General features: G+C 40.8%; 1 protein-coding gene across 1 annotated transcript in view; it reads left to right on the top strand.

The window, feature by feature from the left end:
• Positions 1–14,179, top strand: part of EFR3A (EFR3 homolog A) — a 2,300,516-nt gene that overhangs the window by 2,075,813 nt on the left and 210,524 nt on the right. Inside the window, exon 22 of the mRNA XM_044066245.1 lies at positions 11,278–11,326. Within this exon, the coding sequence (XP_043922180.1) occupies positions 11,278–11,326 (49 nt within the window). The remainder of the gene's footprint in view (positions 1–11,277; positions 11,327–14,179) is intronic.

Raw genomic sequence — 14,179 nt, 5'->3', positions numbered from 1 at the left:
CTGCTGTATTTCCATTATACCTAGAAAACAATTATATCAAACGTTTCCATGAACATTCAGTATTAAGTCCACAAGGACTTAAAGTATTGTATTTTAAAATATAAATACTTTCTTTATATAACAAATTATGTTTATTCTTAAACTCAAAGTTGCCAACACGCCAATTAACTTGTTCTAGGATGCTGGCTTGCAGAGAGTCTGGATTGCTGTTGTGAAACAACTTAAAATGCATGGCAACAGGATTAGCAACTTTTTCCATTTTTATGTCTCTAATGTGCTTAGAAGTCAGGCAAATGTACATAGTTATTTCTTACAATGTTTTTTTCTCATGAACAAGTTAAGATAATCGAGCATTTTTGGTCATTTTTATTAAAATTTAAAGTATTGTCTGATATATTATGCAGATTTCCTATATTTTCGTACTCAAGAGGTAGGAACATACAGGACATTATTGTACACAGTAAATTTGTTAAGTCAATGGATGAGTTATGCAGCACTTTAGGTATACTGGGCACTAGTGGTTGTACTTGATGCTCAGCATGCAAATATGTTATAATTTTTTTTTAGTTATATCAGTGGTGTTCCCTTTAGTCCTAAAGGACATTTTACTTGTGTAACATCTAATGTTATTTATGTCCTCAGATGCTCCTGCATTCTCTTTTTTATAGGTGAAACTAAGAGAAGTTTTAAATTGAGATTGCAGGAGCACATTAGAGACATAAATATGGAAAAAGTTGCGATATAATTGTTTTCTAAGTATAATAGAAATACAGTATTTAATGTTTTAGATATTAATTAATTCGTTTTATAATTGATAGTTAATGTTTGTATAAAATGGCACTGTTTTTCCTTACTGATGTACTCCTGGAAGGCATTTTTTGCCGAAGTGCTAGAGATTTGAGACGTTCTTGTTAATAAAGTGCAAGCTGCTGATTTTTATATTTTTTACTGGCCCTTTTTGTCGTATTTTCATACTTTTGGGACTTTATTGTTGTATTTTTTGTTTTTCTAGGGATGCCTTTTGGATACCTTCCTGATGAATGCGTTTCTTTCCCCAGAAAGAAAAACATACTTATCATTAGCATTTCCTCAGTCTCTATTTTAACTGCCACTGTCCACTGCAAGAAAATGTCTTTGTTTTGTAGGTTTTAAGGCCTCTTCTATCCTCATGATTCCACTTACCAGACTTCTCAAATCATTTTGGTCTCAATACTGTCACCTTTTCTCCTTCCAAACTCTAGATATTAACTTTCTGACAAAAGAAACATTTTGGCAGGCCAAAGAAGTTATGTCCAGCCCAGCTGTCTTTTTTTTCGTCTACCCAAGCCCTCTCAGACTGTGACAACAGAGATTCATGTTGATTGATCAATCACAATTACTGAGAAAGTCAGTTTGAAGAAAATATTATGCTGAAGCAACTTTCTCTGAGCTTTTCTCCATAACTTTTTTTTTTTGCCCAAGTGGGGGGAACCCCACACAAACCCTGAATTTATATATACCTACTTTAGTGTTGCAGAAGGGTGGAGAAACAGAAAAACTCCACTGTTTATGAAAGTTATTTCAGTACAAAGTTTTCACTAAATTGACTTTCACTGTATTTGCTTTTGATTGATTGACTGGCACCCAGCTTTTGGTGGTGTCTATTAGGGTGTTAAGTACAAGGGAATCTAAGAACCACAGCACAGTCAGAAACACATCCAGCCAAATGAAATTATAAATTTCATAAGTGTCCTGAAAGCACCGAATCAACTTTGGTCTGCAGCCACCCTTAGTGGTAACAGGCAACACCACTGTAATATGGTACATAAACCAGGAGGAACAAGATCAAACCCCTTTGCAGGCTGGCCATTATTGCCTTGGACATAGCTATTTATCACAACTTATTTCTTCAAGCAACTTAATGCAGCAATATATTCTTTGACCAGATCCAGGACACACCTTCATGAATGGACTGTACATGAAGAGGCCTTCCTGCACATTGTCCACACGAGGGGAATATCCCAAAAGTTCTGTTTACCTCCAATCTGAACAGTCAACTGAAATAATTTTGTTCCAGGACACCTTGCAAGGAGACTTGAAAGACCAGCACCTTTTCAACCCCCTAGACAGGGATATTTCTTTTCCCTTTCCTCTAATTTCCAAACCCCAGTAAAAGATAAGGAAAGACTAATCAAGTATAGGTTCATAGTTTCATAGGTGTTTACTAAGCTAATGACCACAAGGGCCTTTTTAAGCCAAGCCATGCATCCCAAATCTCTGACAAGTTCTGGTACCCTTGGTAAGTTTAAGTAGGGGCCTGGGAGATGAACCATTTACAGGTTGCCTTTGTCCGTTAGAGACATAGGTGCCAAGCCAGGGATGAATTTCCTGTCCCCCATCCAAATGTCCAAGTTACACTTGAATTGGATTAGGAAGGAACTCTGCTTCACATTAATGGGGAGCCTGTTCTAGAGACAGGGTAGTCTCTGGGATACATACCAGTCTGTCTGGCAGGTCCTATTTATATCACAGGCAAGGTTAAGTCTTTAGAATGGGTAATTCTGGTGTTTGTTTTGCTGTTGTGCAGGAGGTACATCAAAGTTGGGTCTGACAGTGCCCTGTATGCCAGGCATAGATCTCCCCTCAACAGCCTGTAGGAGACAGAATACAGGGATAGACCCTTGAGGTAGTCTACAAAGGACATTTTACTTACGCCCTTTATTCTTATAGTGAGAAACCTCTGTGGATATTCCATTTGTTGGATATGCCTGATTAGGTACATACGAAAGAGGGCATTGTACTCTGATAGGTCTGATGAATGCCTTATACAGTGAAACAGTGACTTCCTTGGACCCAGATGCCTAACTTTTGTTTATAAGTTGGCAACATAGGATGATTTCCTCATTACTGTCGACACGTGATGGTCAAAAGCTTGATTAGTGTCTGTGTGTGTTCTCAAGTCCCTGACTACTGGGCCCAACTCTAAGGGGTGTGTTGTCAGTATGATAGTTACCAAGGGTGGATGACTTCCCAAAGGATACTGTTATGCTTTTCTTGGCATTTAGTTTTAGTCCGTAGCTCTGACACCACTTGTTTGTTTGTGTCAGCCCTTCCTGGAGAACATTTGTGTCAATGTGGGATTCAATGACGGCTCCTAATTTGCAGTCATCTGCAAATTTAGTCAGCCAGAAACCACTGACATTGGCCTTGATTTCAGAGAAGTAAATGCCAAAAAGGAGTGCTCCAAGGACTGATCACTGAGGGACTCCAATTGTGACTGGCTTCTTTGTATTGGTGGACTCCCCAATTTTAACTGCCTGCGTCCTATCTGTGAGCCCATTGGCTATCCACCTGGTGACATATGGGTTTGTACCTAACCTCTTGAGTTTGTCAACAGTGCCTGAGTGGGGTAGTGTCTGAACTGCCTTGGCCAGGTCAAGGCAGGCAGTGTGAACCATTTTGCCCTCATCCATTGCTTTGGTGACCTTCTCAAAGAAGTCCGTCAGATTGAATAGGCATGACCTGCCCTAGATTAAACCAAACTAGGTTGGATCCAGTGTCTAGAGATTTACTGTATCATTATTGATCATTTCCATGATAATTTTTTCCATGGCTTTACATAGAAGACTAGTGAGACGTATGGTTCTGTAGTTTCCAGGGTCTGTAGATGGCCCACCTTTGTGCAGAGAGATGCTGTTCGGAAGCTACAGTTAAATAGCAATTCCAGATATGGCTTAATAGGTCATGTTTTGTGCTATTTAGAAGGCATCCTGGGATATTGTCTGGGGCCCACTGATACAGTGTTCTTGGCCTTAGAGAGAGCATTAAGGACCTGCTCCCTAGTGATAGCAGGGGGAGTTCTATTTGATGGTATTTCCTGAGGTAAGGTTGAGGGGGAGAGAGGGGTAAAGTTGGAGCTGAATTTGTCGGCCAGTAAGTTTGCTGTATCTTCTGTTTTTTTTTTTTTTATTTGTTTTGTTTTTTAATTTCTCCAAATCTTCATACCATGACGGGAATGGACCCCTGCTTCAGTATAGATGGCTGCATTTCCACTGAGCTCTGCACACAATTGTGTATTCCGTTTGAACATGGCTAAAGAATGCCTTGTGGTTGTCTTTGGCCTGAGAGGCAACATTTACCTCAGATTTGACTTTGGTAGACTTTATTTGCCCTCTGAGTTGTTTGTTTAGTTTGAGAATGCTTTTATCCTGCTGGGTGCTGCACCTCCTAATTTTTTTTTGCCTAGATTTTCTTCCTCCTGTTATACCGCCTGTTGATTCTGTGATTCTACCAGTGTGACTTCTTTTTTTAGTTATTTGTACTTCTTCCTGGTGGGTACAGCTGCCTCTATGCAGCTATTAACCTTTATTTAACATCTGTTGACTGGGAAAATCTAACTAGGACGGATGCCCAGGGAGAAACGCTCTAGACACATGTTTTTGAAATGTGCTTGTATAGGGTTCCTGTGAACAGTTCTGCATAGACAGCAGTGTTCTTAGGGTTTATGGAGGCCTTAGATTTTTGCCAGGTTATCACATAATAGCAGGAAGTAGTAGTAGAGTAGTTCCTGAATATTCCAAGGTTAGCCGGGGGTGCAGGTTTTATTTTTGCTTTAAAGAAGACCATTTTGTGGTCTGACTGTACCAGAGAAGACATTACACTAGAGGTTGTGCAGCACTCTTCTTTATTAGTGAGGACCAGGTACAGTATGGTTGCACTCCAGGCTGGTGTACTGACAATCTGATCCAGATAGTTTGTGTTTACAGAGTCCAGGGATCTCTGTGTTTGTACGTTTGGTGTTATATAGGATTCCTATACAGGGTATGTTACTGGTAACTCCCTTTTGGTCCAGCCAGCACTGGTTTTCCCGGTTCATGTAGCTGGACAGCGCCAGTTACCAAAAGTTTCCTGACAAAGTGTTCTTACTTACTAGGACATTGGATCTCTGATTCATCCCATTATTCAAAATGTCAATCTAACAGTATGGATGGTAAGTTTTTGATCCATTTTGGGCACCTTTTTTCCTGAGGACATGCAACAAATATTGAAGAAAAGAAAATCTGTTACTAAGAAACCTAATTTATCCAAATGGAAATTATATTCTTTTTGGTGCTAATACAGAGGGTAGGACCGATCTCAAGTAGGGGCACCCCTTGCTCTCCATTGCCTGTGTGATTTGATGAATTCTGGCCTGCTGTACGCTTCAGTAAAAGTATGTTAGTCAGCTATTTCAGTTTGTCTGACACTAGTCCCCATCTTTCCTCTTAATGACAAATCAAGCAATTTCTAAAGGGAGTTTTGTATAACAGACCACTAAGAAAAAGGCAGACTCCTTCTTGGGATTTGAATTTGAATTTTGTTTTAGAAAAACTAATTCTAACCTCCATATGAACCTGCAGCTAGCTCTTCTCTAAAGTTTCTAACCTGGAAGGCTGACCTGCTGGTAGCATTAACTTTTGCTAGACAGGTATCTGAATTACAGACCCTTATGTCTGTTCAACCTTTTCCGATGTTTTACAAGGACAAGAGTGAGTCTGGGACCCTGTCCTTCATTTATGCCTAAGTCTGTGCTTCCTTTTTTCTGTCCTAATTCCCAAAACAATGGAGAAAGGATTTTTTACTGCCTGGTTGTTCACAGACAATTGAGATGATATCTGGAAAAAACTAAAGACTTCAGAACATCTAATCAACTTTTCATATATTATCAGGGTAAGAAAAAGAGACAGACAGTTTTTAAACAATTTATGCCTAGATGGCTTCCCCCTCCATTCAGTTCAGCTATTCTAACCATTGTGAAAATCCTCCTCAAAGTGTCAAACCTCATTCTAGTAGAGCAGCTGCCATATTTCAAGCTTTCTGGAAAGGTGTGGACGCTATATGTTTTAGAAGCAGCAACATGGTCCTCAGTGTATACATTTAACATTGCAAGCTAGATGTTATTTCCAGAGTTAGAGCAGCCTTCTCTGCCACTGCTCTGTGGGGAGTTCTAGACTCTAGCCATTTTCCATCCATCATTTCTTCTTTATAGTGGCAGAAACACAAAGGGTAGCATACTCGCCTTTTGTGCAGAAGGCTATAGGTTCTATTCCCACACCAGTTAGATGGATTGCTGACAATGCAGTGCAACATAATGAGGATGTTGCAGTCCTTGGATGAGATGTCAAACCGAGGCTCCATCTACTTGAGCTGTTGGTAGCTCAGGTGGATGTAGAAGATCCCACAGCAGCTATCAAAAAGAGTAGGGGAAGTTCCCCAATGCCCTGGCCAAATTTTCCCCTAGTATTGTAAGTAACACTTTGGGTCTCCCCTGGCCTAGCGGGACTCATCTGATCAACAAAAAATAAATAAGTAAATAAAAATAAAATAAGTAAATTGAGTTTTGGCAATCCTCCCATATGTAATGACTACTGCAACAGTTTCCTAATACAGTATGTGATTGCTCATTGGTTGTCCTCTGGTATTACTTTTTATTTCACTCACCTTGGCAGGTGAATCTAGGCAAGGTAATGGCGCATTCCTGGGATTTTCCTCTTTAGTGGCTCATTTGAAAGGAGTGGATTCTAGAAGTATTCTACAGGTAGCAACTTTGGCTGCTGCCCGTATCTTTATGAAGCACTACAAGGTGGATGCCTTTTCTAAATTCAGAGCAGGCTTTACTAAGACCATTCTTCAGGGCCTTCTGGACCCTTATTCTTTCTCCTCTCAGGTTGGTTAAGCTTTGGGAATCTACCGATATACTAGTAAGGCAGTGTGTTTGTTGAATATGGTACAATTGTGTAATTCATGCTTACCTGTAACAGTAGATGCTTGTAGAGCACACTGCCTTACTAGCAGTATCCACCCACTATCCTTCTTTCTAAGATGCATATAGTCTGGTGTTGGAGTTGCCCTTGAGTTATGCCAAGCAGGTTTTATTGTTGGTGTTTGCAAAGCTTGCATTTTCATCTTCTCTAACTTCTGGATCCTATAAAACTAAAAGTGCCCTGTCTGTGTGTCTGAAAGGCAGTCCCTGTACTACAAGGTGATTGCTATATCACACCCACATGCAGTCAGTGGAGGGACTCTGAGCTTTGGTAGACTGCAAGAGGAAGGGCAGCTGGGCACTACTACACATATGTCAGTAAGGCTGTGTGTTCTATGAGCATCTACTACTACAAGTAAGGACTTACACAACTGTAATTTGTATAGTATACTTACCGTAACAGTAGATGTTTGACTAGATCACTGCTGCAGAACCGACATCCTACTTCCATCCCCCTAAGTAAACCCTTTCCTGGTTGAGAGGGGATGTTATCCTCCTTTTTCTCATCTGACATGACTTCACATGGAGCAGTAGGGTTCAGCCTACCTTTCTAGGGGCAAGAAGGCTCCAGGTTTTTGGCACATCCATACGTGCCTCTTATACTGCCATGTCCATTCATGCTAAGGGTGAATATACACCATGCAAGGAAGTTCCTTGAAACTTTGTAGACTGGCCAGGCATATGGTATCCTGGCAGGATGTGTACCAAGGAAGTTCCATATGTAATGACCACTGCAACAGTGATCTATTTAAACAACTACTTTGATGGTAAGTTAGCTATATAAGTGTAGTTACATCCCTGTTTATTCTTGATTGCTGGGTTGCTTTCCCTGTTAAACCACCAGATGTCCCTTATTTGATAAGTTCTCTCTCTGCCTTGGAGAAAGAGTGGAATTAATTTTCCAGCTTTAGGGCCTAATGTTTTATTATTGTGTCAATGTCTTTGTCTGCTCATGGAATGATCTCTTTCCGAACCTTAAAATGTTTCTCTTTTTAGTTGCATTATTACTGGGGGTTTTTTTCGTGTTTCCTTTCACTGCAATAGAATCTTCCCTTATCACTGCTTTAATTTCATGCCTCCATTCCAGTCACACATCTGTTATACTGTAGATATCATTTATCACATCTTTTACTATACTGTTACACTTTGTTTGCTTCTTTATTGTCTTCTTTGTAATGTGCCAGTTTCTTTTGTTGCCTCATCTCATGGTCTCCCCTGGTCGCAGGGATAAAGTTTTGTTACGCACTAGCCTGTCTTCCAATCCAAAAGTGGTCTCAGAATTCACTCTCAGTCAATTTGGAGCATGATCAGGTACAGATTTCTTTTGTATGTTGTCATCTCTTGGGTACAAGTGATTACTTTGTTTTTCCTACTTGTATGTATTTTGGAGATTATAGAAAAAGTGAACCGTTCTCTTCTGTATAAAAATTCCACCACAGATCCAGCTCTGAGCACATGCCATTCCCCTCCTCCTGAAGAAAGAGGCTAAACCAAGTAATTTCTCTCCACCTCTGTGGCAGACCCATCAGATACCAGAGCCCATACCTCTCAACTGTCCAGATTTTTGCAGAATGTCCAGATTTTTGCCTCATAATTTTGATCTGTTCCTCATAAAATGTGTGATCTTCTGGCAGACCACTGGAGATTGAAGTCATTAAATAATGACAAACATTTGAGGTTCAGACTTCATATCCTTCTGAAACTGCAGGCCTGTGCAAAACTTATTCTTGCTATTTTCTAACTTTATAACCGCAATATTTAAAAAACGTCCCTGTTTTGGCCTTTGTCCTTCCACTATTTTTGGCTTTGTCCAGATTTCTTTGCCTAAGAGGTTGAAAGGTATGCAGAGCCTGGGTTGTACTTAGGGTTTTGTGCATTTTTACTTGAGGAGCTGGCTCATCTTACAACTCTGACAAGTTTACATTTCTTTGCCTAAGAGGTTGAAAGGTATGCAGAGCCTGGGTTGTACTTAGGGTTTTGTGCATTTTTACTTGAGGAGCTGGCTCATCTTACAACTCTGACAAGTTTACTTACCCTCTTCACAAAACAGTGAAACTGTATATACACTTCTGTCGTGCACCTGGAAATGAAATATACAAAACCTAGTTCTTCCACTTCTTCATTCACGTTGCTTGAGAGAAGCGTGTATATTGTTTCCTTTCCCAGCATGCAAAATTCTTTAATAGGTGCACTGACCTGGCAACTCACCCCTTCCCAAGCCTGGATGCTTGGTGGTGCAATTTTTTTGGACATCACAAAGTAAGACCACCTATGGATAAACTTGTAGCATCATAAGTGAATCACAAAATACACGTTCTTCTCCAGTGCACCCTGTAAAAGAGCCCTAGTTGTGTAAGATCTGTATTACTCCTATTGTCTTCATCCAACTCCTTTCATATGTAAAATATTCCTAAAAGTAATGAGAAAGACTAGATTTCATACTCATAGCACCAGACCAGTGAAGACAAGATGGCAACAAATGAGTCAGTGGTCTTCCCTCTTCACTACATGGTTGTCATTTAGTAGGACAGGTCACTTTTGAATCTCAACCACAGTATCCACAAGCTCGCAACCTAGATAATGTTGAGCCGATATTACAAGTAGACATTTATTCTCGTCATATATTTTACATATTCTCAACGATGTAAACTTACCAAACAGTAGGTTCACAGGTAGCTACTAGGCATGCGGGCAAGGGAACCATTGAGGAGCCTAGCCCAGTTGCCGTAGATCATTGCATGGTTAGGTGCCTTATTCAGAGTTGCACAGTAAGCAAATGGAGACTGAAAGACTCAAAGCCTGAACTTAAAGGAATCCTTGTATAATCTTGTGCCCTTACTGCCAGACTAGTATGTACATACAAATGGACAGTTTAGTGTAGCTAGTCAACCAGCATTTTCAAACTGTTAGTGTAGCCATTCATTCAGTGTATTTTTGGAGGTGGAAATAAACTGGTGTACCCAAATCTCAGAGACAGTGTGCAGAGCACCACAGCAATAGTGGCCACAGGTCAAGATTGAACTCCAGAACCTAGAGCCATGAAGCAGACATCTTACCACTGAACCACCATACTGCTAAAGTCATATTTATCCAGTGTGGCCAGAGTTTTGCATTGGTATTAGAATAAAGGAAGGCCCTCCTTCATGGCTACCCCATACCCTGCAGTACTTGTAGTCACTTAAAGAAGATCCATATTACTTCTTTGTAAAAGTGCATCATGCAGTCATTTTTGCCAGCATTCTAATGGAACCACCAATTTTAGCTAACACATCAGTTAAACAGATTTCAGAAGGGCCTGACTATCTCACGTCACATAGATGCCCCTTTTTCCTCGTTTAAAATCTCAGCTTTGTCATAGGGAGACTGATGGCCTACCTTCGAAACACTTTGTACACTGAACAGAATATTGTGTCTGTTTTGATTTACCATCCATGAGGTTTCTGTCACCAGCTGCTGTTCTTCAGTGTCCTGCTGCCTGTTATTCTCTCATAGAAAATAAAAAGGAAGGGCTACTTAACAGTTTTTGCAGGGTAAATGTACCCCCATTGCACCCCAAATGAGAAGCAGGCTACGCACACCCCTAATTACTAAATGTAGTAATGCATAGTTTGCATCAGCTTGGAGTACCCTTTGAATTAAGGTACTGGATCTATCATCCAGCTTGAATGTGGAGTCCTACTGATGGTCATTTCCTTTTTCAGTATCTTCCCCAGATTATTTATGCTCCTAAATAGGATTCTGATGCTTATGCCCCCTTCCCACAATATGAGCATAACTGTGACGCTTTTGCGAGAGTTGACTGTTGATCACAACCAGAGCAAAAGTGTACTACTATGTTCATTTACATACTAACTTCCTCAGGTTTGCTTTTTTTTGGCCTCCAACTTGTTTCTTCTGCTTTTCTGTTTTGTATTCATTCACTGTTTAAAAATATATAACTTTTTGCAAGTTTTCTTGCAAGACAAGTTATGTAGCATATATTTATAGAATCAAGTCTTGAACTAGCTTGAGTAACCCAAATATATGTGTATATTTTTTCCTTTAGTTACATTTTTGTTCACTTTCCTTTATCTTGATAGCTTTTATTTTTTTCTAAGGATACACGCATGTTTGTTTCCCGAGTTTCTGCTTAGGATGTTCTGTAGCTGTCATACCTCCATCATTTTCTTATTAAAGTTTCCCATAGATGACAGTGCTGTCACAGCAGTTACGTGTAATTAGACCTTTAGTGCAAATGTTTCCCTGTGCCCCAAGGGGTTTGATGACAGAGGGTACTAGTCTGCAACCTACAACAAAAGAATTTCTCAAAATTCTGCTGTTACAGCAAGATCTTGTATTAGTTTTCACTGTAATGGGATGTTACAGTCTATTTGCTATGCTTCATCTTGTTAGATTTATATTAAAGGTTGCACAGTGTGAAGAAAAAGAAAAGTGGAATTTTGTGTGGATTTTGATGTTATTTCAAAAGACGTGTCACTGCTTTCTTTTATTTACAGACAAAGCTGGCAGAAGAAATCACCTTTGAAGCACTCAAGAAGGCCATAGGTCAGTATTTCAAGTATTTATTCCATTACAGTTGTTGAAAATGTTATTCTGCCTAAGAATGTAATACAGACACTTTCATATGACATTGCTAGAACAGGTTTAAATCAGTTGCAGACATTTCTTCACAAAAATAACATGCTGATATTTTTCATAAAAATTAATATAGTTAATCTGACAATAATATTGTTGTAATGATTTCCAAAATGTGATGATATATAACAAATCCGGAATAACCTGCAGTTCTTATTTTAGATGATTAGCAATTTGCATTTATTAAATGGAGTGATTTATTGTGAAACAGTCATAAAGAATCTGGCAAAGTTGCTAGAGGGATAGTGTTTCTCTTTTTGGGGCAGCAGTTATGCCAGCAGGATGGGAATTATACATTTCAGTGAAGGCCATCTGTTTAAATGCCATTAATGAAAACTGTCTGAAATTAACTTACTCAAAGGAGGCTAGTTCTGGCCCAAGTTCATGTGTGTCTCAGAACCTGGTATTATGCAGCTGCTTTTTCCTTCCTCATTCTTCACTTCCTCTTTGTCCCAGACATCTTTGAAACCAAGCAATCTACACTTTTTTTCCAGGTTACCACCACCCTCTTTATAGAATAGTATATATCCTTCTGTTCTCATGTTGCAGTATTAGTAACTGTAGGGAGGTTGCTGCCTGCAGCACTGGACATTCGGCCAGTATACCAAAGTATTAGTAACAGGGGGTACATATGACGTTTCATGTCAGAGCCATAAACCAACATTGGCTATAAAAGTGACGTCTGCAAGTACCCATTTCAGAACTTTTTTGCACCAGTGAACTACGGACCTGTGATCGCCAGCTCCGGGAATCAGTTTGCTCGTTTGTTTCGGCCATCCAATACAGATAAGTACCCTTTGGGTTTTTTGTTACCTTTCTTACAGCTTTTCAAATGTACATGTCAGCTAGGAAGGGGAAGTGTGTTTGTGGAAGACAAACTTCACATAATGACATGCATAAGTGCTTATTTTATTTAGGTGAAGGCCATGACCATACATCTTGCGACATCTGCAAGTCTTTTGTACCAAAAATGCTATGCAGCCGTCTGGCTGCCTTAAAACTTTACTTAGAAAACCAAAGACTCCGACGTCTAGTGTTAGGCATGGAGGGTGAGGTAGGCACCTCCGATGAGCCGCCTCAGAAGAACGCCAAGAAACTTAGGCCTGATGCCCATGCTGTACCTCAGGAGTCCAGTCAGACTCTAATGGCAGATGTTAGCCCAGGGTCCCATCAGACGTCCGTTTCACAGCTAGAACCAGGAACCATGGTGGAAGTTGGTTTGGCGGAAATGCATAGTACATCTGCTGAGGTTGATCAGCCATCAGCTCCTGATGGCAAGAGGGAACCATGGCTCGTGGCATTTCTGTCCTCCCAGGCGTTGGCTTCTAAACCAGTGCATCCTTCTGCTTCTTTAAAGAGAAAAGAGAAATGAAAACATGAAACAGAACCAACTCCTGGATGGGAAGCCTTTTCCCAAAATCTTTTCAGAGCCTTCCAGGCCCTCCAGTCTCATGTGCCACAACCAACCCCTACACATGTGCAGGCCTTAGAGGATCTTCCTCTGCTGAATCACTTACTTGTTGTTCCCAGATTGAATCCCCTAAGGACTTCATTACCCCTGAAGAGGAGGACACTATTAGTCCTGAATCACCAGGGGAAGAATTCTCCTTTGAGGACACCATTTCTCTTATGAGAGAACATTTCAAATGGCAGGCCTCAGATGTTTCAGAAACTAAAAAGAGATACTTTGAATTACTGCAGATGGACCAGCCCTCCCCATCTACAGTCCCTCTCCTGCTCCCAGCCTTTCATGATGTCTTTCTGACTGCATCCCAGCCCCCTGATTCTCAGCCCCAGCTTCCAAACCTCCAGATAAGTTTTATAAAGTTCCTCAGGATACACAGTTCTTGTTCAAGAACTCCCCTGCAGACCCTGCTGTCATAGCAGTATCAACAGATAAATCATCCAGACAGCTGCCTTCCACCTTTCTGTTTCCCACAGACAAAGACAGCATATTTATGGATAGGCTAGGGAAAAAGTCTATACTTCCTCCACTGTAGCCATCGGAGCCCAAAATTTTCAAACACACATGGCTAGGTTTGTTTTAGATACCCTATCAAAAGCCTCTGCACTTGTACCAGATGTACCAAATTCTCCTGCTAAGTCACAACTCTCCACTCTGCTCTCTACTGCCTCTCAGGTGACCAGGCACTCCATCAAGTGCAGTTATGATGTGGTAGAGGCATCTTCCAAATCTGCAGCCTCAGGTTCTGTCCTGAGAAGATGTTTCTGGGTGAGGCTCCAGCCCCTTCCCATGGCTGTCCAAACCAAATTGCTGGATGCACCACTTGATAATAAGACTCTTTTTGGTGCACCTTCTGCAGAGCTCCTTAAATCCCTACAAGAAAAGGACAAGGAGTTACAAAATTTAAAACATTTGCTAGTCTCCCCTATTCTTAGGTACAATAGGAACATTCCTCAAAGGACCACTTTTATTAGGAGATACTCATCTCAGTCTACTGCCCCATGGACTAAGGGATGGAGACAGTCTAGGAAACACTCTACTCCTAGACCATCTTCTTCTTCCACTCCCACTTCCTTTCAAAGGCAGCCTGACCCGGACAGAGCCCCTCCACTGTGACTCAAACCCGCTGCCCACCTCCCCTCCCCTGTCCCTCCACCTCACCCTTTCCCTACCCTCCTGGTGGAAAATTACCTCAGAGGCTTGGGTCCTCTCCATCATTCAAAAAGGATACTTTATAACTTGGTGGACACTTCCTCCTTTTCAGGGGATACCCCAACCCCCTCCAAGTCAGCTTCATC

The sequence above is a fragment of the Protopterus annectens genome, chromosome 3.part1, assembly GCF_019279795.1.
Source record: "Protopterus annectens isolate FY-2018-M chromosome 3.part1, PAN1.0, whole genome shotgun sequence".
NCBI lineage: Eukaryota > Metazoa > Chordata > Ceratodontiformes > Protopteridae > Protopterus > Protopterus annectens.
Note: the sequence above shows the minus strand (reverse complement) of the source record. Positions and strands in the feature narration are given on the sequence as shown.